This window comes from Erythrolamprus reginae, chromosome 3 (genome assembly GCF_031021105.1).
Source record: "Erythrolamprus reginae isolate rEryReg1 chromosome 3, rEryReg1.hap1, whole genome shotgun sequence".
In the NCBI taxonomy this organism is placed as follows: Eukaryota; Metazoa; Chordata; class Lepidosauria; order Squamata; family Dipsadidae; genus Erythrolamprus; species Erythrolamprus reginae.
The window spans coordinates 170,238,508-170,266,035 of NC_091952.1; the positions used below are offsets into that span (position 1 = coordinate 170,238,508).

General features: G+C 40.3%; 1 protein-coding gene across 1 annotated transcript; it reads left to right on the forward strand.

The window, feature by feature from the left end:
• The first annotated feature begins 77 nt into the window (after positions 1-77).
• Positions 78-17,899, forward strand: LOC139165858 (leukocyte elastase inhibitor-like). The gene is made up of 7 exons (XM_070749094.1): positions 78-263; positions 2,708-2,788; positions 3,687-3,806; positions 5,143-5,260; positions 8,518-8,660; positions 11,673-11,828; positions 17,495-17,899. Exons 1-7 carry the CDS (start codon positions 78-80, stop codon positions 17,897-17,899), a joined length of 1,209 nt encoding a protein of 402 aa, XP_070605195.1.
• Positions 17,900-27,528: the final 9,629 nt, after the last annotated feature.

Here is a 27,528-nt window from a genome sequence, read left to right on the forward strand (position 1 = left end):
AGACGCAACATCTGAAACCTGTTGCTCCTGAGCATCTGGTTACTTATAGGTTTTCTCTTCTTTTTCCCTAGCCAGTCATGGATTTGAGTCTCACCAAGCAGTCACTTTCCAAAGCCATTACTGCATTTGCTCTGGATCTTTACAATACGTTGAATTCCAATAAACTTTGCCAAAATGTTTTTTTCTCCCCTGCAAGTATTTCAACGGCCCTGGGCATGGTTTTAATTGGTGCAAGTGGGAATAGTAAAATGCAGATTGAAAAGGTAAGCAAGACCATGATAGACTTCCTGACAACAACACGTTTTCTTCTTTTCGGAAGACCTGGAAGCTGATTAAAAAAATGTATTGCCTAATGCTGACAGATGAAATCAGCATTTGAGGCACGTGGAAGATTTTGAGCAATGAGATTGTTTGAGGTGGAATTATGCAAAGGACACATTTATCTAAACCAAAGATATTACATCAACTGTCTGCTTTTAAGAAAACAGACCGTGCTTTGGGAAGCGAATTCCAACTTTATCCATTGCATTCAAAACTCAGTTGAAAGGGAGTTTGTAAAATTGAAGTTTTCCTAAGCCCTTATTTTTTAAGACTCTCCCTTGTTGCTTTTTCTATTTTTGTAGTGAGTATTAAATTTGAAGTTACGTGATTTTGCTAATATAGTTGTTTATAGCTGTACATTTTAAAATTACTGCAGTAAAATATGTAAACTTTTTTCCTGCTTCCTATTCAGCATCACATGTTCATAACTGATAACAGGAGAGAAAAATCTTTGTGCTTGAGCCCTTCCTCTAGATGAATTAGACTATAATTTCCATTTTACTAGCCATCTGGAGGGCATCAATTTGGGGAAAGTTGGCCTATTCTCCAAAGCCAAATTCAGCAACTCGAGATACACACTGGGTATTCCCCCATTCTTGAATGGGCAGAAATCTCTTTTAAGATTTGATGAAATTTGCTCTTCTTTGAGATGCAATCCTTTTCCTGCCTCTGTTCCAGTGGTGAAATGCAATTTTTTTTTACTACTGTTTCTGTGGGCGTGGCTTTGTGGGTGTGGTGTGACTTAGTGGGCATGGCAGGGGAAGGATTTGGCAAAACCTCCATTCCCACAGCACTCCATGGGAAGTGTTGTGGTTGGCTCTGGCCCAGCTCCTGCCCCAGGGAATGTGGAGGTGGAGGCAGGGGAAACGTCAACATGTCCTAGGCCTGTTTTGCTGCCGGCAGAGTCAGGGAGTGCAATTTTCTCGGATGAAGAAGAAGGTGGGGGTGACTTGGAAGAGGGGGGCTTGGCACACAGCCCAGGAAGCCAATCACCATTATCTTCGGCCGATTCAGATGACGAAGTGTTAGACCCACGCAGGCGCAGACTTATGCATCAAAGAGACCAATTGAGGAAATATTACAGGAGATAAGAGAGGCCACCTGTGTTTGGGTGGGGCTCCAGTAATTAGAGCTGCTGCTATAAATAGCAGCATGCTAGTTTGGCCGTTGTGGAAGATTATCTGATTGCAGTTCTTCAGGATCATGCCTCGCTGTGTCTGAACTTTGTGGATTTTTCACGGCTTTGATACCAAAGCAGAGTAAAGTGTGTGTATGTTTCACATCATGGGAAGAAGGAGGGCTGTGACGTATCTTCACAGCTACTAGCTAAGTACTTAAGGACTGATTAAGGGACTTGTACAGCCGACAAAGTTGTTTTGGGGAAGAGTGCTCTTTGCAATACAAAAAGGGTGCTTTGTTTCTTTTGAATTTTGTGATAAAGCACATTGTTTTGAATTTTCAAACGTGTGTGTGTGTCTGAAATTTGTACCCGTGAATTTTCGGGAGGCTTCTACCAGAACAGGAAGCATATTGCAAACCCACCCCCCTTCTCTTCCCATTCTGGGGCTAGCCAGAGGTGATATTTGCCAATTTTCCGAACTAGTCAAAATTTCCGCTACTGGTTCTCCAGAACCTGTCAGGACCTGCTAGATTTCACCCTTGCTCTGTTCCCACTCACTGCAGTTCTTTGGTAATGAGTGACACAAAGCCTAAACAATTTGGCACATCTTGACATGCCTTTGGATGCTGTTGGAATAATACAGAAAATATTCCATTACATCTAAGGGTGACTAAATCCTTTTACACTTGTGGGCTAGGGATGAGATGACATCAGAAAAGAAAAATTGAAGGCAATATCTTGAGTGCATTGCCAAAAAGAATATATGGCTGGGACATGTTTGTGTTATGTTTAGGTGGACTAGTAAGTTGTTATAAAAAAACATAAAGTTGTCGTAAATCATGGCAATTTTGCACATGGAAAATACTTGGAATTTTGAGTGCATATCATGAGTGCATCTGCAAAAGTGGAGAATTGTACAGTCATGAAGTGGACCAAAACAAAATAATCACACAAGCTGCTTTTCGCTCAAAGGCATTCTGCAAATAAATATAATCCAGAGGATGCTGCTTTGTTTTGAAGTAGGTTATATTTGATTACACATCATGGAAAGCCCACAACCTGTTAGATGTCAAGGTCCTCTTTGAACACAATGGATGAACATCACCATTTGATTACAAAAAATGTCTTGCTGGTGGATTTAAGTTCAGATGGAGACACAAACCAGTTGGGGCCAGTTTCCTTATTTGCAGATGTCATGTTGTCTGCCTGTTTACTTGCTTGTTTCCCTCTTTTATTCTGTGTTGATTGCAAATATTTTTGCCATAGGTGCTACACCTTGCTCAAACTCCTGGAGAAGCAGGACCACATGATTCTGAAAGAAGAATGGCTGAACTTGTGCCAGAATCTGTGAGACAAGACATATCTCTTCCAGCAGTATGTCCAAAAACATTGTTAAACCCCACAGAATGATATAATTTATCAAATTATTTGTTCCAACTAGTACTTTGGTCAATACAGTGTTCCCTTGACTTTCGCGGGGGATGCGTTCCAAGGCCGCCTGTGAAAGTCTGCGTGCCCAATTTCCTCCCCCCCCCTATGTTTAAGTACATAATTATAAGCGGCTAGGAAGATCGTCCAATGGGTCATTCTCGGGGAGAGAAATGTAGGGGTTTGTTTATCTCCTGCTAAAATGCCTAATAAGGGCTTGTGGTCCGTAATCAGTGTAAAAGAGCGGCCAAACAAATACCCATGGAAACGTTTAACTCCTGCAACTAAGGCTAATGCCTCCTTATCTAATTGCGAGTAATTCCTTTCTGCAGGTGAAAGAGTTTTAGAATAAAATGCAATTGGGGCATTTGTACCGTCTGGGAATGTGTGGCTGAGGACCGCTCCTATACCGAAGGGGGAAGCATCACAGGTCAGAACCATAAGAACCTGCGAATACTTACATGGCTGCCACAGTTATCCTAGCTGAGCACAAAAGACTCATTTATCTGCTCTACTCTAGTTTTACTCCTCTTTACTATTTTGGGAAGCAATTGTAGAACTATAACTTTGGCAGCTTATGTTTTCTTTAATATACCGGTTTCATTTTAAAAAAATAATAAAGTCAGGCAACTGAGAGAACTTGTGTGCCCTGAGAGAGATATTAGCAGGTATGCTGAAAGAAATGGACACCGAAGTTGACTACCCTACTATGAAATAAATTGAACCTTGTGATGTGTTTCCTGCCTTTTATGCCAAGGAGACAGCAATATAATTATTTTCATTCAGTTTCCAATCATTTCCTTCCTATCTTGACTAGGAAGGGACAATTTATTCAGAGTTCAAGCAACTCCTACTTCAGCTGAATAACCTCAGCCAGGGCTACCAGCTGAAACTGGCCAATAATTTGTTCATGCAGAAAGGATACCAATTTCTTCAGGTAAGACGTAACTCCTTTAAGTACAGTTAGATCCATTTCATTGATTGCCAAGTGTTCTAGATTCATTGCATGTAATCTTCATGTAAAGCTGGGAAATACCCAGTGCCGGATCTGTCAGTCAGTGCGGGCAATACTGAAATAGATGGACCAGTTAGCTGGATCAAGTTCAAAGCAGCTTTCTATGTTGTTGCAATCCTAATACCAGACACTTTCTTTAAGAAACAGCTCCTCCCATCCCAGTCCTTTCATCACAGGCCATTTGCCGTCAAAGCCTATCAGCAGCAAATGGTTGGGGGTGGAACCCTGGGGGCAAACCAAAGGGAGCAAAGTGGACGAGGAGAACAATCCATTCTGTGTCTATGGAGTCATCTAGGTTATAGGTTCTTTTTCAAGAGACAACTGAATTTTCAGAAAGTCCAATTGCCCTTGAAAAAGCACCTTTGGGTTAAAGAGTTAGTATAACCTCCTTTCCCCCAAATTTGTCCTCCTTTCCACTTATCCACGACCTCCTTTGTCTGTTCAGCTCTTTGGTAGACCTGATTCCAGCTGATCTGAAAGTTCCCTTTCTGTGGGAAAGCACAATGAATTAGAAATCTTCTTGAGCAAAGCCTTGATGAATGGCGAAATGTATGCTCAAAGGCTTGTTGGATTTGTGTCTTGCTTCTCCATGTAAGAAAAATTCCTACCATTTTTTTAAAACAAATATTTTTGATTGAATTTTATACATTAAAAAACCACAAAAACAACATTTAAACAAACATCAACACAAATACGAATCCAACTATTTTTCAAGTAAGTTAACATCCAGCTATTTCCTTGTTTTTCGTATATTATAAGCTTATATATCTATAACATATATTCTAGTATCATACACATTTTCATTGTAAACTAGTTTCCCTTTTTTCTATCCATTTGTACCACAATGTCCAGATATCATAATGGTCCGAGTCTTTTTTATCATTTATTTTTCATAGTTAACTGATCCATTTCTGCACAATCATATACTTTCTTAATTATTTATCTACCCTCTGATATTCGTGGATCATTCTACTTTTGTGCATACATAATTCTTGCTGCTGTCACAATGTGTAACAGCAGATTTTTTATGTTTCTTGGGTAAGTTTTCTTTAATAATTCCTAGCAAGAATAGTTCCAGGGTGAATTCAATATTAATTGCTGTAATTTCCTGTAGGCAACTGTGAAGTTTTCTCCAACATTTCCTTGTTTCGGGAAAATTCCTAACATTTCACAAACAAAATTCTGTTGAGTAAAAATGCATCATCTCAGGATGTGTTTTCCTTCCCTCCTCTCTCTTCCTCGCACTGAAATTTTCCAGCAATATCTCACAAGTACTAAAGAAATCTACAACGCTATGGTTCAGATAGTGGATTTCTATCTTGCTACTGAAGAAACAAGGAAGAAAATTAATCTTGAAATTGACAGGCAGACCCAAGGTAAGAAAGGCAAGGGTTTCTTGTCCTGCCAATAGATTGCCCTTGCTTAATTACTCCAAAAATCTCCAGCAAGTGGCACTGTTGCTAAGGGACCCAATCGTTAAAAATTACATGACTGTAATTTGAAATTTTATTGATTCTGCTTTTTGGAAACCAGTTGTGGAGGAGCTGAATCTCGGCCAGGTGAGTATGAGAAAGCTACAATAGACATGTGTGAGGACTGGTTGTAAAGTTACTTTTTCAGAATTGTTGTAATTTTGAGTGGTCCCTAAACAAGACTGTTATTAAACAGGGATTTCTTATACTCCATTCTATGGATATTGCAAAAGAAATGGAAACTTTTCAGGCAGGCAGAGGTAAGAAATTCAAACTGTGTATAAGTCACAATTCTTTAAACAGAGATGGGAAAAAGCCCTTCCCAAAAGCCTAGCAATTTGTTCTCAGTCAGTATTGCCAAAATAGAACTAAATATATCTATAGGCAGCTTGCTATTTTCCCAGGAGACTCTTAGTTCTTATACAAGTCTTCTTTTCTAGCTATCTATGCATCTTTTCCCATGTGATATATTATGGATGAAAGCTTCTGTAGCTGATTAAAAATAACTGTTTTGCTTTTATGAAAAGGTGAACCTGAGTATCCTATGTCCATACATACATACATACATTCATACATTCATACATTCATACATACATACATACATACATACATACATATGTAGATTGTTCTGAGTTCGGGTTTTGCCCCGTGTAATATTTTGACACGGGGCAAAACCCGAACTCAGAACAATCTACATACATATACTTGTGAAAATCTACAGATACACACACACACACACACACACACACACATATACATACATGTTTGTTAATGAGGGCTGGTTTCCAGATGTCTGGAAACCAGCCCTCATTAACAAAGGTATCCCAGCCATAGAAACTGAAACCAGACTCAGAACACACATTGCAAAACAACCAAGTATCCTGCAAGCTCCAACTACTCAGGATATCACCCCTAACCCACAATCATTAACTAATCAGCATACCTCAGTTAAATCAACGACCTCAGGTGTTACCCCACTGACTCACCAGGAAGTTTCTACACAGCAGGCAATTGCTGAGCCATCAAGCCACACCCAGCCACCAGTATTTATAGAAGGAAGGCAGCTCAGGTCTCGCTGTGTTCGCCCTAGAACAGAGACAGAAGCACCAGCGTGAAGGGGACCTCATCGAAACGTCACCAGAAATTTCTAAAACCTACACGGGAAGAAACCCGAATATACCAAGACCGTCATACCTGTACCCGTGAAAATCTACAAAAATATACACACACACACACAAACATATATATATATATATATATGCAGAGTAACGCATGAGGACTAGATAAGATACCAGAATATATTATGGCAATTAATGAACCAGATAAATGATGAAGACACGTTTGTAGAAAACAATAGTTTACTCTTCAGTGCAAAATATCTTGTCTTCTATATACAGGAACTTTACATCAGCTCTGTTCAGCTTACTTAGAAGTAGATACTTGACCAATCCAGGTTACCATTAGATACTAAACCAATTCAGGTTTCCAGTAGATACTAAACCAATCCAGGTTTCTTTGTATCACTATCACTACTCTACTCAATATTTAACTCACGCTCAAACTGTTCCAGCCAGCCAACTAGCAATCACCACTATCAACAGCAGACAACAGCAGACAGTCACAGAATCATGGTAAAGTTGATTTGCATTTTATAATGCTCTGGCCCAATCAGATTGTAGTTCACACCCAATGACTCAGCATTACCATGCTTAGATTCTATCTTTTACCTTATATGGTAATACAATGAAATATCACCTAGCATAGCTAATCCTGACATACTAGAGATGAGAAATAGGTATAAACTGAAAAAATAAATGTCTATGGAGATTCTCAGTCATCCAGATCATGGTTGTCCCAAAGGTGCTTTTTAAAAAGGCAACTGAACTTTCTGGTTTTTCTTTGACGTTTTACTTCTCGTCCAAGAAGCTTCTTCTGCTTTGCAGCTGAAAAGTGACATCTCATCAAATAAAAACCAGAAAGTCCAGTTGTCTCTTGAAAAAGCACCTTTGGGACATAAATGGGCTGACTAGACTCATATATCAGGTACCTAGGGCATTGGCCTAAGGAGATAGCATTTAGGTAAATGTGGCTGATTCTCCTACCACCTTCACACACACACAGATACAAACAGCAGGTTTCTTGGAGGAGAAACCACCAAAGAATTGTAGGACTTTAGACTTGATAGCAAAATTGGGAAAACACAGTAAAATAAGACAATGGCACACTACACGTTATTGTTGCCAAGAAAAGTCCATGACTCCAGAAATTTATTTGAAGGAGGTTTCCTCTTATTCTGTTCAATAGATGCCTAAAGATACCTGGAAAGTCTATGGTTTTGGACATCGGCCCTGGGAAATCCTTGTCAAAATACATATGAGTCTATGTGCTGTAATTTAGATGGAGTAAAATAAAGAACAATTTCGTGTAGAAAAAAGTTAGACAACTGATGGGCTGCAAGAAACTCCTTGAAAATATGAGACTTAACTGACTGGGAAATTCTGGGAGTTGAAGTCCATATATTTTGATGCTGCTTAATTGAGAAACGCTACTTTTAGAGCAGGTCTGTCAAACCCGCGGCCCGTGGGCCGGATGTGTCACACGCTGGCCACACCTGGTTTAGCGAAGGGGGGAAAAGTCAATATACACTGCTCAAAAAAATAAAGGGAACACTTAAACAATACAATATAACTCCAAGTAAATCAAACTTCTGTGAAATCAAACTGTCCATGTAGGAAGCAACACTGATTGACAATCAATTTCACATGCTGATGTGCACATTCAACTTTGTACAGAACAAAGTATTCAATGAGAATACAATATTTCATTCATTCAGATCTAGGATGTGTTATTTGAGTGCTCCCTTTATTTTTTTGAGCAGTACAGTATATATTGCCTTTATCCAAACTAAATATATATTTCCTCTTTAAATGTGCAGATCATCCCATTCATCAACAATTTTAATTTCTCCTAACCTACCAAGTTTCCATTTCTTTATACTGATTTTTTAAAAAAGGGTATGCTATGCACCATTCAGTATGCCTTTAGTCTATAAAATACTGTTCAAGATGATACAAGGAATATTCCCTAATCAGGTTAAAAATAAAGGCAAGCACACAATTCATTTTGTTTCCCATATCCATTCATATTTCTTTTTGTCGTAGGAAACATTAAGGAACTCTTTGCTCCAGGTGTGATTGGACCACAAACGGTGCTGGTGCTGGCAAATGCCATTTACTTTAAAGCAACTTGGCAATATCAATTTGATCCGAAGTATACTACAGAAAGAAATTTTAGGCTGAATGAGGTATTATTGCAGTGCTACATAAAATATCATTACAGTAGAGTGCGGCAATATGTGACCTTTTAAATATGTCACAATATGGCATGACCTTCGTTTGAATATAACTGATGTGCTACCAACTTTCAGAGTTGTTTATGCACAATACAGTGACCAACCTCGGTGAATAGGGATAGGGTGACCACTAGAAAAGAGAAAAAAACATGCTACCTATTGGATTTTATAATGTGGATTTAGTAGCTCTAGTACAGTGATGAACCTATGGCATGGGTGCCACAGGTGACACATGAAGCCATATCTGCTGGCATGTGAGCTTTTTCCCTAGCTCAGCTCCAACATGCATGTATGTGCTGGCCAGCTGATTTTTGGCTCACACAGAGGCTCTGGGAGGGCATTTTTGGCTTCCAGAGAGCCTCCAGAGGGATGGCGGAGGGCATTTATACCCACCCCTGGCTCCAGGGAAGCCTTTGGAGCCTGGGGAGAGCAAAACACGAGCCTACTGGGCCCACCAGAAGTTGGGAAACAGGCCAATTCCAACCTCCAGAGGGTCTCTGGGGGGGCGGGGGAAGCTGTTTTTGCCCTCCCCATGCATCAAATTATGGGTGTGGGTGTGCGATAATGTGCATACATACTCTTTCAGTACCCAAGGAAAAAAAGATTCACCATCACTGCTCTATTAGTAGTACAACTTCAAAGAGTTGCTCCATCTCTAAGAGAGTTCCCTGAGTCATAATTACTACTGTTTGTCCGCATCAAGGGCTCAAATATGCAAGGTCTGGTTAGCTGAAGAGGTGTGCTCCCTGCAATGTAAACTTTAAGTCTTAATTACATCTAGGATGGAATAGGTTTGTCTTTGTCTTGGAGTCCAGAGCACTTTATTTACACCTATGGACATAAGCCAGTTTTGCAATTGTCTGAACAGACCACTTGCAGACGCCTTAAACCTTAGGCGCCAATAAAACAGACTGTCTACGTAGATCTGCATGATTTATTGAAAGAACAGGGTATTTATTTATTTATTTATTTATTTATTTATTTATTTATGTATTTATGTATTTATGTATTTATTTTTTATTTTTTATTTATTTATTAGATTTATATGCCACCCCTCTCCGTAGACTCGGGGCGGCTCACAGCAACGATAAAACAATGTAAAACAAACATACACACAAACATACCATGTATAAACTGTATAGGTCCGGGGGAGATGTCTCAATTCCCCCATGCCTGACGGCAGAGGTGGGTTTTAAGAAGTTTACGAAAGGCAAGGAGGGCGGGGGCAGTTCTAATCTACGGGGGGAGTTGGTTCCAGAGGATCGGGGCCGCCACAGAGAAAGCTCTTTCCCAAGTCCCGCCAAACGACATTGTTTAGTCGACGGGAACCAGAGAATGCCAACTCTGTGGGACCTAACCGGTCGCTGGGACTCGTGCGGCAGAATGCGGTTATGGAAATATTCTGGTCCGATGCCATGAAGGGCTTTATAGGTCATAACCAATACTTTGAATTGTGACCGGAAACTGATCGGCAACCAATGCAGACTGCAGAGTGTTGGTGTAACATGGGCATACATGAGGAAGCCCATGATTGCTCTCGCAGCTGCATTCTACATGATCTGAAGTTTCCGAACACTTTTCAAAGGTAGCCCCATGTAGAGAGAATTACAGTAGTTGAACCTCGAGGTGAAGAGGGCATGAGTGACTGTGAGCAGTGGTGATGCTGGGGAAAATAGGAATACATACAATGAGAACCCAATACAAGATAGGCAGTATTGAGTTACTGCTGATCGTAACAATTAATAAATACAAGCAATTTAAAATCTCACCAGCGATGGTCTCTGTGTGGCATGGGTTTGCTCTTGGATGACTATGTATCACAGATTAAGGTGGATTCTTCTTTGTGCTCCTGTCTTCTCCAAATGATATAAAGGAAAATGGATTCTGGCTTCCCAGTTTGCACTTGGTATGAGAGTGTGGATTGGTAGGTAAATGGGTTGGGTCAGCTTCAAACAATATACAGTGGTACCTCTACTTAAGAACTTAATTTGTTCTGTGACCGGGTTCTTAAGTAGAAAAGTTTGTAAGTAGAATCAATTTTTCCCATAGGAATCAATGTAAAAGCAAATAATGCATGCAAACCCATTAGGAAAGAAATAAAAACTCAGAATTTGGGTGGGAGGAGGAAGAAGAGGAGGGACTCTGAGGTGGTGAGGAGGAGCACAAGCCTCTCATACACCCAGTGCGAGGCTGCCTCCCATACACTGTGCCAGAGAGAGAAACCAAAGGGGAATGGCAGGAAACTGGCCGGGCCTTTGTGCCGCTCTCAAATTTCCTGGGAAATTTTTCCGGGCTCGGGTTCTTAAGTATAAAATGGTTCTTAAGAAGTGGCAAAAAAATCTTGAACGGTTCTTATCTAGAAAAGTTCTTAAGTAGAGGCATTCTTAGGTAGAGGTACCACTGTACTTGGTATTTTGTCTCTCCAGCCAGTAGATGGGGGTAGAGTGCAATCATGGTAGATAAAGATTGTATGTTGGGGTATATTTGTCCCTCTGGCCACTAGATGGAGTTTAGAGATTGTTATGCTGGAGCATGACAATCCAGGTTTCTCTGATCTAGCCTGGTAGGCAGTCCTTAAACTCCACACAACTGTTTCCCCTCTGCCCATACTCTCACAGCAGTTGGACAATATATTTTGGGAAATCTAAAGATTGTAATATAGTATATGAAATTGGAAAAAATATCTTGATAAAATATTATCAACATGAACAATGAGCATAATAGGTGGGGGAAAGGGGGCAAATGGAGTGTGGATTTTAATCTTCTATACTGACGACATATCAAACATATAAATTTTTCTACCCTGTAATTGACTTATTCCTTCTTTCTACTGCAACCACTTGCCAAATTTGCATGTTACCAAAGCATAGTTCTATATTTTGTTTTCAGCTTCCAAAAGTCATAAACTCTGCTATGTTGGTCATTATTAACATAACATGCATCTATTCCTATCTTTGGAAACAGAATGAAACTAAACCTGTCCATATGATGTATCAGAAAGGGAGATTTAAACTGGGACACACAGATGGAAAAATTGCCCAGATCCTCTGCCTGCCATACGTTGATGAATTTTTGTCCATGATTATAATATTACCATATGACATCAGCCATCTGGAGCAGGTAAATTCAAAGCACGGCACTGAAACATAAAACTTTTATTTCACAGTTTCTGCAACCTACTTCAAACTTAACAATTCATACACACAAACATTCATACACATGCTATTTCTGAATTTTTAAATTTAGCCTACAAATGTTATGCTCTTTCCTCACTGTGCAGTATCTCAAGACTGATTCAATGAATCACATTTTTCTATTATGTCTGAAAAAAGGAGGCTACAATCTACGGGATGCTAGTGAATTAGCTTTTGAAACAAACTTCTTGTTTTCAAATCCTGGCTTGGTTCATGCCTGTCAGTCCTAGTGTCTTTGTAAAGGCATAATGGTCCTGTGCAGACTATAGGGGTGGGCTACTGCCTGGATGGGGGGGGGGGGATGCAGAGGGGTAGTGAAAATGGAGCTCCACCCCAGAGCACCCAATTTGCACTGAGAGATGTTGAAAGAAAATGCAGGGCGTCCTGCATAAGCCACACCCACAGTATGGTAGTAAAAATTTTGGTAGCCCTTCACTGGGTTACATCCTATACCAGTAATGGCGAACCTATGGCATGGGTGCCACAGGTGGCATGTGGAACCATATATTTTGGCACGCGAGCCGTTACCCTAGCTCATCTTTGCATGTGCATGCTGGCCAGCTGATTTTTGCCTCGCCCAGAGGCTCTGGCAGGGCATTTTCGGCTTTCAGAGAGTCTCTGGGAGGATGGGGGAGGGCATTTGTGTCCTCCCCAGGCTCCATAGAAGCCTCTTGAGCCTGGGGAGGGTAAAAAATGGGCCTACCGGGCTGACCAGAGATTGGGAAATGGGCTGTTTCAGGTTTCTAGAGGGCCTTCAGGAGGGGCGGGGAAGATCATTTGTGCCATCCCCAAGCACTGAATTATGGGTATGGGCACTCACAAATGCATGATAGCACACACATACACGTGCTTTCGGCACACGAGTGAAAAAAGTTTTGCCACCACTGTTAAATCCTTGCCAGAATGAAGGACTGCAATCTTGGAGTAAGTAACGGTTCTTTATTTGAACAGGAGGTAACGGTTTACCGAACGAAACAAGACAACAACAACAACATGGCCGTGCCTGGCAGCTATATATATCCCGGGCTGCCAGGCTGAGCCAACCAATCACCTTGCAGTATTTTCCCGCCCAAGGAATATGGGGTGGGTACAAGGCCTAACTGTCCTCTGGACACAACAATCACTGTCCTATACAGTCAGTGAAGGGCTACCAAAATTTTTACCACCACACTATGGGCATGGCTTATGCAGGATGCCCTGCATTTTCTTTCAACATCTTTCAGTGCAAATTGGGTGCTCTGGAGTGGAGCTCCATTTTTGCCACCCCGCTGCGTCCCCCCCCGTCCGGGCAATATCCCACCCCTATAGTCTGCATAGGGCCATTATGCCTTTACAAGGAAACTAGGACTGACAGGAATGAAGCAAGCCAGGATTTGAAAACCAGAAGTTCAAAGAGCTCAATTTTCGCTACCCCACTGCATTTCCCTCCCCATCTGGGCAGTAGCCTACCTCTGTATATAGTCATGGGTTGCTTCCAGTTTGGACCAGTTCTTAGAACTGATAGCAGCAGTGGCAGGAGGCGCGAGCACAAACCAGTGGCAAACTAATTCAGAACCCACCACTGATCCTATCCGATAGATTCTCACTACATATAAATCTTGGATAATATTATTCTTACCAAGCTTTTTACAGAGCAAATAAACGAACAGGCAAATTAGTACGTTGTATCATACACGCATGTCTGGGTTTTGAGTTTATGATACCGAATATTGAGCAAATATTGTAAATAGATTTAATTTGTTATGCATGTTGTGCGAATGCAGCCAATGGGAAACTACAATTAATTCACTCATCAAATTTAGAGAAGTGAAAAAAGAAAAGGATGGCTGCATAAGCTAAGGCATTGTTGCCTTTTTAAAAATACACTTTATTAAATTTTCATAAAAATTGACATACGAACAAACACACATTTAACATAAAATTGGGGTTGTAATTACCCCTCTTGTTCTAGAAGTCAAATCACATTACAGAAAGAAGAATACATTATTAATACCTTAAATCAACATTATTATTATTATTATTATTATTATTATTATTATTATTATTATTATTATTTATTGGATTTGTATGCCGCCCCTCTCCCCAGACTCGAGGTAATATATTAATTTGAGTGAAAAGAAGAAATTTTGTTTAACCTTATATAAAAAACCTTCATATATAGACAAAATAACAACTCAAAGTTTAAATCATAACAATACTTCTACAATTCTCACCTAGTTTTAACTTTTACTTCTTCTTATCTATCCATATATACACTTTGTTCCAAATCTCATAAAATTCTGATTCTTCTTGGTTATTTAACTGTCTTGTCATCATATCCATTTCAGCGCAATCTAATATTTTCTTAATAACCTCTTCCTCTTTGGGAATACCTTCCCCTTTCCAATTTTTCGCATATACTATCCTGGCCGCTGTCGTTATATGAATAACTAAATGTAAAATATCTTTCTTATATTTCTGTTTAGTTATACCCAGTAAGTAAAATTCCGGAGTTTTTTCTATCTCTTGCGTTACTATTTCTTTTATTATTCTTTCTATCATTTCCCAATATATCTTGACTTTACAGCAACTCCACCATTGATGATAATATGAACCTATTTCTTTCTTACACTTCCAACATAATGGGGATATATTTGGGAACATTTTTGCTATTCTACATGGTGAGGGCATTGTTGCCTTTAGGGCCCAAAATAACACTGCACTGATTCTTTTTTTTTTAATAAAAAAAGTTTTTATTGTTTTTCAAAAGACAAACATAACAAACACAACATATAACATAAAAGGGAGTTACATTTGCTCCACTCACAATAGAAGTCTTCATTGTACAGAAGAAAAAAAGAAGCTTATTATTATTTAGATCAATACAGAGAATTATAAAAATACCTATAAAAATACAATTCGCTATTTGAAAACAAGTCTAGTGAAATATTGAACTATTTATATTTTCTAAAAAGAAAAAGGGCTGATTATAAGTTGAATCAAATCAAAGAAATGTATTCTATTGTAAAACATCACTACCTCTAAAAAAATTTAACTTTTTAACTTAATATTTCAACATCCTTATACACTGCAGTGATTCAAGGTAGTTGAGTTACCTGCAGGTGGCAATAGTGTTGAAGAAAATATTGTACCAGCTTGTGGGCTGAAGGTACTCTCCAAGCTATGGTTGTAACAGCACTTTTCAGCCATTAGAGGGAGCTAATAGAAGGGAATTAACACTAAATTATATCAGATCCCTGTTCACTGTTGCTCAGTGTTTGGTAGATTGAAGTTAGACAAAATCAGGGTTTAAGTGAAGGATATGCTCTTTTCCATTAAAAATGTGTTTAAATGAGGATAGATGTAAAACCCAAGTTATCAAGTGAAATACAATCTCCATGTGACTATAGAGATTTACTGTTAAATTGATAAATTTCTACCTCAATTTAGTTTCATTCCTTTATTCTTTCATCCCTTCATTCCTTCGTCCATTCATTCCTTCATTCTAGGACAGCTGTGTTGGTCTACTGCAACAAATTTATAATTGCACAAGAGATGGGTGAGTAGGGTAAAGACCACACATGAGATCAACAACACGGAGGCCGCAGATATTGCCAGGAACCCAATGCAAACTTTCTCATTATATTCATGAAATAAGAGGCATCAACTTTTTTTTTTGCTTCTTAAACATTCCTTAAACTCCTGAAATGGAGCAACATTCTTGCTTGTCAAGACTGGTAATGCAATTGCAGGTCTTGAAGATGAAAAGGGATGAAATTGCAGTTTGCAGCTGTAATGGCCTGTGAGAATAACCTTTGGAGACAGAAGGAAAATATTTAGCCTAAACAAAGCTCTTGCAAGAGAAATCCGAGTCCAGATTTCTGAAGGTGGAGAAAGCATCTCAAAAGAGACCCTCCCTAGTTTTCTGGAAACTAAAGGAGGCAGAAGGCAGGACTTTCAGACATGCAAGGTTTTGTTACTATAAACGTATCATAAAGGTAGTGTTAGTATTCATGGTTCTGGTTACTGCTGCCCGGGTTTTCGGACAAGAGTGGCATACAAATCTAATAAATAATAATAATAATACTGTCTAGATCAGGGGTAGGCAAAGTTGGCTCTTCTATGGCATGTGGACTTCAACTCCCAGAATTCCTGAGCTACCATGATTGGCTCATGAATTCTGGGAGTTGAAGTCCACAATTCATAGAAGAGCCAGCTTTGTCTACCCCTGGTCTAGATGAAAGACTAATGGAAGCTGACAGAAAGCATTCATTTCTAGTATAAGGTTCTGGAGATGTATGAGCACTTACACAATGAGTTCAATTTAAATGAAAATATACCCCATTTCAGAGGTGGGTTCCTCCCAGTTTGTACCAATTCTATAGAACCAGTAGCAAACTGCTAGTGATGTCATGGAGCTGGTTCTGTCAGTACTGGTCCATGGACACCACCTTCTCTTTTTTTTAAAAAAAAAATTGAATTTTTTTTGGATTTTTTTGGGGGGGGGAATTTTTTGCTGACTTTTTTTCTTCTGCATATGCCCAGAAGCCGAGTTTCCAGCACTTTTCTGCCATTTTGTTTTGGAGGATTTTTTTGGGGGGGGGATTTTGGGGGGAATTTTCAGCACTGTGCATATGCAGCCACGTGGCATGGGAGGAAGCAAACCAGGGGCGAGGTAAGCTTGGAACTACGGCGCCTAAAACACGATTTAAGTATTGCCCACAAGGTCATATGCTGCAACGTCCTACCGGTCAATGACTACTTCAGCTTCAACCGCAACAACACAAGAGCACGCAACAGATTCAAACTTAATATTAACCGCTCCAAACTTGACTGTAAAAAATATGACTTTAACAATCGAGTTATCGAAGCGTGGAACTCATTACCAGACTCCATAGTGTCAACCCCCAACCCCCAACATTTCTCCCTTAGACTATCCACGATTGACCTCTCCAGGTTTCTTAGAGGTCAGTAAGGGGCGTACATAAGTGCACTAGTGTGCCTTTCATCCCCTATCCAATTGTCTTTCCTTTATCTCATATATCATATATATTTTCTTCCTTTCATATATCCTCTCCTATAAGTTCACTTTTACCCTTATATATATTACTACATGTCTATTTTTCTTCCTATGTATTTGTGTATTGGACAAATGAATGAATGAATGAATGAATGAATGAATAAATAAATAAATAAATAAATATTTCAGTACTGGGGTGGAGCTCCAAATTTTGTTACCGGACTCAATAGTGTCCACCCCTAACCCCCAACATTTCTCCCTTAGACTATCCACGATTGACCTCTCCAGGTTCCTAAGAGGTCAGTAAGGGGTGTACATAAGTGCACTAGTGTGCCTTTCGTCCGCTGTCCAATTGTCTTTCCTTTATCTCATATATTATATATATTTTCTTCCTTTCATATATCTTCTCCTCTATTTTTACATATTATCTTTATATATATTACTTCATGTCTATTCTCTTCCATATGTATTGTGTATTGGACAAATGAATAAATAAATAAATAATAAATAAACATTTCACCCTATGCGTGAAAGATAGGGTCTGCTACCCAGGTACCCCATCACTTATTGCCAATTGTGTTTAAACTGCACAGGTGGAGGCTGCTCTGACCTGCAAGAATTTAGCAAGCTGGCTTTCTCCAGGAAACCTGAAGGAGCATCCTGTGGAAATATATATACCTCGGTTCAAGTTAGAAGCCAGCCATGATCTCAACCTGACGTTGCAAGGCTTGGGCCTCACTGATGTATTCAGTGAATCAAAAGCAGACCTCTTGGGAATGTCGCCTTCCTGCCAACTCTTCTTGTCCACAGTTGTTCACAAAGCTTATGTAGACGTCAATGAAGTAGGGACCGAAGCAGCAGCCGCAACAGGTGTCGCAGTGGCCAACAGGAGCTTAGAACACCACAAATTATTTGTGGCTGACCATCCCTTCCTCTTCTGCATTCTGCATAACCCTTCAGACACGGTTCTTTTCCTTGGGAAACTCTGCTGTCCTTGAAACCCAAGCACTATTATTATTATTTTTTCTTGAAGCTTATTAAAGTGCACGCCAAACCACAAATTTCTTTGCAATAACTTGATTATACAATGGCAGTTATAACGTGCCTTGAATATATTGCTTAAGGTCATCTCTTGCACACGCAAACACTTTTTGGGCAATGCATTTCTTAAGTTAATTCAGTAATACATACAGCAGTATCTTTTAGAAAGCACAAATAAAAGGAATTATATATGAGGGTGGCCCAGAAAGTAATGCACCACATTTTTTCTTCAGCATCAGCAATTATTTATTGAACACAATGATTTGTGTGTATTTGTGGCAGGAAACAAGCTTCTTCTGTCCCCAGTTATCAGAAACACACGGTTTGAACTTAGTTTGTTTAATTCAAGAACCACTGCTAATAACTGGCTTAGAAGTGGCAAACACACAAATCAACAGAAACAATCCTTTCATTCAGCTACTAATTAGTCTTCATTAGCAGCTGGTGGTAAGATCACTCAGTCATAGTTCACGTAATGTCCGAAGGGTTATCCAAATGTACAGGAGTTTCTCTTGATAAGAAATCCGAAGTGGAAAAAACAGGACTTCACAATACAAGACACGACAGAGATCTGAGTCTGAACAAATTGTTTCCTGCAGCTTTCCAGCTGCCTTTACCATTCTTAAAAATGAGGGTCACCCAGAAAGTAATGCACCACTTTTTTTTCTTCATTAATTATTTATTGAACACAATGAAACTTACACACAAAAAAGAATGATGATTCTTCTACACTCCCTATTTTTCCACATAATCTCTGTCCCATTATATGGCCTTCCTCCAGCGAAGCATAAGGGCGCTTATGCCCTATCGGTACCACTCCTCGTTCTGGTTGTGAAGCCATTTCCACACTGTGCAAATCACTTTTTCACCCTCATTCTCTGTGCCCAGTGACTAACCATACTTCTGTCGACTGCAGATTCTCCATAAACTGTACACAAACTTTTGTGAATGTTCCCAACAGTTTCTTTCTCCGCAGTGAGAAATTCAATGACGACACGGTGCTTGTAATGTACATCACTTACATTTCGAAACACTGCTGCAGCTACACTATCTGTCTGAAGAAACGCAAAATTTGCACACGGACTCCTGACAATTCAAATAATGTATATCTAAACTTTTGCATTTGTACCATTACTGAAGGAAAAAATGTGGTGCATTACTCTCTGAGCGAACCTTATACAAGTAGCATGGTATGCCGTGGGAAAGATTTGCGAATAATCTTACAGCACCTAAAACATAGAAACATAGAAGACTGACGGCAGAAAAAGACCTCATAGTCCATCTAGTCTGCCCTTATACTATTTTTTGTATTTTATCTTAGGATGGATATATGTTTATTCCAGGCATGTTTAAATTCAGTTACTGTGGATTTATCAACCATGTCTGCTGGAAGTTTGTTCCAAGGATCTACTACTCTTTCAGTAAAATAATATTTTCTCATGTTGCTTTTGATCTTTTCCCCAACTAACTTCAGATTGTGTCCCCTTGTTCTTGTGTTCACTTTCCTATTAAAAGCACTTCCCTCCTGGATCATATTTAACCCTTTAACATATTTAAATGTTTCGATCATGTCCCCCCTTTTCCTTCTGTCCTCCAGACTATACAGATTGAGTTCATTAAGTCTTTCCTGATACGTTTTATGCTTAAGACCTTCCACCATTCTTGTAGCCCGTCTTTGGACCCGTTCAATTTTGTCAATATCTTTTTGTAGGTGAGGTCTCCAGAACTGAACACAGTATTCCAAATGTGGTCTCACCAGCACTCTATATAGCGGGATCACAATCTCCCTCCTCCTGCTTGTTATACCTCTAGCTATTCAGCCAAGAATCCTACTTGCTTTCCCTACCGCCTGACTGCACTGTTTACCCATTTTGAGACTGTCAGAAATCACTACCCCTAAATCCTTCTCTTCTGAAGTTTTTGCTAACACAGAACTGCCAATACAATACTCAGATTGAGGATTCTTCTCCAATTCTAAAAGCTCAAGATACGTTGGAGTCCCTCTTTCAACAAATGTTGAGAAATGCTGCTTGGGAAGTATACAGGGTATGTTAGTCAATGTATTCAGAGGTCACCTGGTGGCAGTCTAGAACAGTTGGCATTGTGGCTGATGAATTCTGGGCATTGAAGTCTTTGCATCTTAAAGTTGATCAGGTTCAGAAACACTGGTCTAGAATAACTTTATTCTCTCTGAGCAAGGAATCACTTTTCATATCTTGCCTCAGCAAATAACACACAGAATGCAGAACAGAAATATTTTTCCCCTGCAACCTTCTGGTCCTGAAGTGTAATAGAAATAACTTAAAACCTGAGGTGAATTTCATGGTTTATACACCTTAGATACATCAAGTTCTCCCAGAGAAAACAAACTAAACAAATACATCAGGGGTGAAATCCATTTACCTTTCTTACCAGCTCACAAAATGCTTTGCTTAAACGTGCTGTAGTCCATGCGTGCACAAAGCCTTCTGTGCATGCGCAGAATTTGAAAACCGTCCCAAAAAAGGAACCTCGTGACATCAGGGTGGGTGGGTGAGGCTTTGCATGATCCGATTAGGGCCGACTGCATTTCACTCCTCAAATACATTTGATAAACCCAGGTAGAGTGCAGCTTAATACTAATCGCCCAGAAAGTAATTACACACAAGAATGAATGATGTTTCTTCTATAGTCCCTATTTTTCCGTGTAATGTCCATCCCATTCTATGGCCTTCCTCCAGCGAAACGCAAAGGTGTGTATTCCCTATTGGTACCACTTTTTGTTCTGGTCACAAAGCCATTTCTGCACTGTGCAAATCACTGAACCATCTTCTAATGGCCTCATTCTCTGTGCCCAGTGACTAACCATACTTCTGCCAAGTGCAGATTCTCCATACACTGTACACAAACGTTTGTGAATGTTTCCAACAGTTTCTTTCTTCGCAGTGAGAAATTCAATGACGACACGCTTCTTGTAATGTACATCACTTATAGACACCATTTCGAAACACTGCTGCAACTAAGCTATCTGTCCGAAGAAATGCAAAATTTACACATGCACTCCTGACAATTCAAATAATGCTTATTTATTTTTTATTTATTTATTTATTTTGTCCAATACACAATACATATTGAAGAGAATAGACATGTAGTATTATATATAAAGGAAAGGATAGAAGAAAAGATATAAAAATAGAGGAGAAGATATATGAAAGGAAGAAAAGATATATGATATATGAGATAAGGCGAGACAATTGGACAGGGGATGAAAGGCACACTAGTGCACTTATGTACACCCCTGTATATCTAAAGTTTTGCTTTTGTACCATTACTGTAGCCTGAGGGGAAAAAATGGTGCATTACTTTCTGGGTGACCTTGTAGCTGACACAAAGGAAAGACTGTAACAGATGCAAAATGCATATGCGCAATATTGAAAGCTGAAATCTGCAAAATTGCTTACTGTGCTGAGATGGACTTTTTTTTTTAAAAAAAGGTATGTTGAAATTGGACAAATTAGACATCAGTGGCTCAAAGCTTTCAGACATTTTCTGTTGCAAAGATTAGGAAATGATTTTTGGGGGGATAGGGAAACCATTTGAACTCCAAAGAAGATCTTAAATTCTCGGTCTGGATTTGTCTTCTCTAAAGTGTCACGATTGTAAAAGTCCATTTGAACCTTATCGTGGAGGCGATGGATTTAAGAGCTCTCATCATTTGTTCAAAACAAGATTTCTTTTATTATAAGACTAAAAATAAACATTGTCTGAGTAGACAAAAATAACAAAGGACCTTACATTATGGAGTCCGAAGGCAGAGAAGAACAACGGAGCAAGAAGGCGTAAATGACAAGGCAGGATATTACATCAAAAACAGGAGGAGATTAATAAAGGCACACTTATTAACTCTTTAATTACTAAATGTCTCTGAGGCTGGCAATATTCAGTGTGACATAAAGCTCATAGTTGCCATCAGTGATGGGCTGTGGCTGGTTTGGGCCAGTTCAAGTGATCCAGTAGTTTCCCAGCACTATCCCGTCCTATATTCCTGTGTTTTTGAAGCCACATGCATGCGCACTTACATTTTTGGTGCTGGGCAAACTGGTTGTTACATTATGTGATGTCCACCTCTGGTTGCCATGAATCAATTACAATTATGGCTGCTAAAGGATATTTGTATTATTTTATCACTTTTACATCCTGCCAACTATAGCACCACACACTTCATTCCCCACTGTCCCCTTTGTTACTTTTGCTGAAAATGGACCTCTCATCTTCCAAAAGTAACTTCACATCCAACAAAGGAACAACTCAGAATGAGGACATGGTGGTGGTACTAAAAGGGCATTTGGTTTATCCAAGAATAAGGCAAAGTGCAGTATTTGACTGACTTGTCTTGGCAAACAACACTGCATGACAAGAACAGTATTTCTTCACAAAAAGAACAAGAACATACCAGTGAATAAATGTTACACAACTCAGTAGGGCTGAGTAAGCTTAAGATGCAACTGGATGGTAATTTAAACAGGTAACTGGAACTTTCATGCTTGCACCTGCATCTAAAATGAAACAAGAATACTTATTTGTCTCAAATTGTGTAATATTTTCCTCAGCTCCTCTCTGCACTTAGATTTTTATAATTTTGTCGGTGTTAGCTGAAAGGAAGGAAAATGTGTATTTTCTGCTGTCTCACCATCACTGCTGCCCCACTTCGAAGCTTTCCCAAGGTTGGAAGAAGGGAGGAGTAAGAAGAAAGAGAAAAAAGTGAGAGAATGTTAGTACTGTTGCTGAATACATAATAATAGTAAGAGAAATAACACAAGAACAGCCCATGAGAATGGAAAGGAGTTACATTTCCATTCTCAGGGACCCGGGGAAAAGCCTTCTCTGTGGCGACCCCGACCCTCTGGAACCAACTCCCCCCAAATATCAGGGTTGCCCCCGCCCTCCTTGCCTTTCATAAGCTCCTTAAAACCCACCTCTGTCGTCAGGCATGGGGGAATTGAGATATTCCCTTCCTCCTAGGCTTATAAAATTTATGCATGGTATGTCTGTTTGTATGATTGGTCTCTTAAATTGGGGTTTTTAAAATTACTTTTTATATTAGATTTGTTATATTTGTCTTTTTTACTGCAGTTAGCCGCCCTGAGTCTGCAGAGAGGGGCGGCATACACATCTAATTAATGAAATAAATAAATAAACAAACATAGACTTGACAGTTTATCAGAAGTATAATAATGGATGAATTCACACTTGGAATAAACAAAATCAATATCTGGTTTCCAGTGATGGGCCACATTTCCCGGCGCTACAGGAACGGGCTGGGAACGCATGTGTGGTGTATGGGCACGGCATGGGATTCAGTTTCTGTGCATGCGCAGAAGTCGAATCTCATGTGAGGACACGTGCGCAGGTGAGATTTCTAGCTTTTTTGCTTCCGCCCATGCGCAGAACCAAAAAGGGCCGAAATCAGCAAAAATAAATTAAGTGACCACCCTCCGCCACTCCGCCACTCTGCCACCCACCCGCCGCGAGTGGTGGCTCTGCCATGAGCGGCCCATTTGCCTGCCTGCTGCCTGCTCCACCGCTCCACCACTGTGCCGCATGCCCACCTCCTGCCATGCCATTCGTGGTGACTCCTTATCTTGGGGCCTTGCTCCAATGCTTGTGCAATGGCTTCTTCCTCACCACACCGAGAAGATGGCATGCGGCACAGGAAGCAGGCTAGGTGGCCTCAAGCTCTGTCCGTGTGGCCGGCTCTTTCCTCTTTCGTGCCGCAGACATCTCTCAGTGCGGTGATGGTGCCTCGAGTGAGTCATGGCGTTTGGGAACACAGTGCTGCTCCTGAAGGCCCTGACTCACTCAGGGCGCCATCCCCTCGTGTGCCGAGAGATGCCTGTGGTGCAGGAAAGCAGAGAACAGGCCACATGGCTGGAGCTCAGGTCTGCCACTGTTACTGCTGGCCCCAGTTGCTGCTTTAGGTGCTGTGGTGAGATTTGGCTGCTGCGCATGTGCAGCAGCCGAAATCTCACGCGAACGTCCTTCTGGCGGTGAGATTTTGACAAAAATAACAATTTCTGTGCTTCTGTACATGCACGGAAGCAAAGAACTGGTGATTTTTACTGGAATTGTGCCAGTTGCATGGCCGGCGGTAATGGAGCTCTGCCCACCCTTGCTGGTTTCTTTGAAGAACAATTGTTTTGTTGAACTCTTACGAATTTGAAGTTTCTTCAACAATAAAAACAAAGTTGGCAAGCAATTATATGCACAATTTGCTGTCTTGCTTGAACCCTTTGAAACCTTGCCACCAATGTTTCTTTGCCAAGAGAATGTCACAACAAAGTCAGAATTGCAGCATCAACCATGTCCATCCATAGATTATGTAAAAGCGCTTTCAGAAAGTCATTGTTCATAATGGGCTGACGCACTGTCTGGGGTTTCTTTTACATTTTAATTTTCTTGCTGACAAAAATATATGACCTGATTGATTCTCCCAGATACTGTATGCTCTTACAGTTGGAACTATTTGCAGCTTTTAAAAAAAAATACGGAATTGTAATTTTCTGTTACCCATTTTTCAAATGACAATATGCTCTTGTCAGTCCCGTAATGTAGATCAAACCAGGAAACAAACAGATTAAAAGCAAAACTACCTTTATTTAGATTGACTGTAATAACAAACTGTCACAAATCTAATTGTGCTGTTGTTCCTCCCCCAGCCAATTATACTCCAGTGAATTAGGGAGGCATCTGCTTAAATCACTTCCGGATGTTATCTTGTTTTTAGGGCTTAAAAATATTACAACCTGTTTACCAAAGTTGTTGTGGTTAGCTCTGGCCCAGCTCCTGCCCCAAGGACTGTGGACGTGGGGGAGACATCCACATGCTGCAGGCCTGTTTTGCCCCCGGTGGAATCTGCTGATGAAGGCTCCTCTGACCAAGAAGACATGAGTGACAGGGAGGAGGAGAGTGTGGCAGACAGCTCAGAAGGAGATCAATTATCTAGCTCCTCCTTGGATTCAGAACAAGAGTTAATGATACAGCCACGCATGCGGAGAGCGATGCATAGGCAACAACAACTGAGATATTATTATCAAAGAAAATGAGGCCACCTGTGGTTGGGTGGGGCTGTGGTGATTAGTGAGTTCATTGTTTCATGACTGCTTTACTGACTTTGACTTTTTGTGTGCTGATTTCCCCCCGCTTTGAAACTAAACCAGAACAAAGTGTGTTTCACTTTGTGAAAGAAGAAGGACTGTGAATTGCCTCACAGCTGCAAGCTAAGTATCACAGAACTGATAAGGGACTTATACAAATTACCAGTTTGTTTGGAGACGAGTGCTCTTTGCTATACCAAAAGAGGGCTTAGGTTAAGTGAATTTTCCTTATAAAGAACATTGTTTTGAATTTTCAAACGTGTGTGTCTGAAATTTGTACCTGTGAATTTTTGGGAAGATTCTACCAGAGAGCCTGACAGAACACAATGTAAGAGTTCTTACATATTTCTGTGACTGTCATCTTCCTTATGCTTCACAAATGTCACCAATCTTTATCTTATCAATTTAAACCAGTAGGACATGGTACTGAATTAAAAAAAAAAACCACCATCCAACCCAATTCAATCCCACCCATCATATATCCCTGAGCCGATGTGATTTTTTTCAGCAACAATTTGTTTGTTGCTACTTACTTTTGAGATGCTTTTTCAGTTGTCCTGCCAAGCCAACAAGTAATAACCTGGATAGGCTGCAGCAACTATTGTAGCAATTGTGGCATAAATTACCTATATAGTCATATCTTAATTTTTGTTCTACTGGAAATACCAGCACAGCTCATATTTATTTATCAACTCAATTCCCAAAGGCCTAACCTAATAGGAAAAGTTAGTGATCTCATTCTCTTAGACTTTTTGTGAATAGGCTACTTCACCAGCAATAGCGATATTTTTTTTGGTGGCCCTCTGAACTATGCCTTTAGGAAGTGACAGGAAAGTGTGTAAAATGCAGACATGCTGGGTATAGCTGGCAGAATGTGCGTGCGTGTGTATACCACTTTGAATATTTGTGCCTAGTGTTGACAATCTGAACCAGAACAGTGACCCTGTTGGTCTACCATATTTTTTGGAGTATAAGATGTACCTTTTTACCCCCATAAAGAGCGTGAAAACCTGAATGCATCTTACACATCAAATGTAGCCCCAGCCAGCCAGCCAGCCCCAGCCTTTGGCCTCTGCCTCCCAGCAATTTACAACCTTGCAGTAAACAGAACAGAGCCTATTAAGCCAAGCAACTGATTAGCAGCTTTCTGACCTTCAGCAGATTGAAGCTGCAGGCAGAGTTAGGGTTAGGGTTAAGGTGAAACTGGATGCTGTTCTGTTGGGCTCTCTGGTAGAATCCTCCCAAAAATTCACAGGTACAAATTTCAGACACACACACGTTTGAAAATTCAAAACAATGTTCTTTAAAATGAAAATTCACTTAAACTAAGCCCTCTTTTGGTATAGCAAAGAGCACTCATCTCCAAACAAACTGGTAATTTATACAAGTCCCTTATCAGTTCTGTGATACTTAGCTTGCAGCTGTGAGGCAATTCACAGTCCTTCTTTCACAAAGTGAAACACACTTTGCTCTGGTTTAGTTTCAAAGCAGGGGAAAATCAGCACACAAAAAGTCAAAGTCAGTAAAGCAGTCACGAAACACAACGATCAGATAATCCTCCACAATGGCCAAACCCACAGGCTGCTATTTATAGCAGCCTCACTAATTACCACAGACCCACCCAACCACAGGTGGCCTCATTTTCTTTGATAATAATCTCTCAGTTGTTGCTGCCTATGCTTCGCTCTCCCCATGCGTGGCTGTATCATTAACTCTTGTTCTGAATCCAAGGAGGAGCTAGATAATTGATCTCCTTCTGAGCTGTCTGCCACACTCTCCTCCTCCCTGTCACTCATGTCTTCTTGGTCAGAGGAGCCTTCATCATCAGATTCCACCGGGGGCAAAACAGGCCTGCAGCATGTGGATGTCTCCCCCACATCCACAATCCTTGGGGCAGGAGCTGAGCCAGAGCTAACCACAACAGATGTAAGGAGATAAATAACTATAAATGTCTGTATAATGTTCACATTATTTGAACAGTGTGGGCATGTGCCAAGTCCTGCGAAAAAATTTAAGTCACCAGCCCCATAAAGCTCGTATGTGGATGAAAGCATGGAGCTCTCCAAAATCTCTCAGTAGATGGCTACGTTGACCCTGGACTTCATGAAACACACTACCCAAAGCACCAAAACTTGCTTCAATGACCATGGGATTATTGTCCTTGATTGGCCAGCAAACTCGCATTGCCACGAGAAAGATGAGAGACATGAGACCGAAAAATGCAGAAGAGCTGATGCCATTATTGAAGCATCCTGGTCTTCCATAACACCTCAGCAATGCCACAGGCTGATAGTGTCCATGCCACACCACATTGGGCAATAATTGCTGCAAAGGGGGTCCAAACCAAGTACTGAGTACATATGCATGCTTATACTTTTCAGAGGTCCGATATTGTTCAATGTGCAATCTTTGTTTTATTGATCGTCTGTAATATTCTAATTTTCTGAGATGGT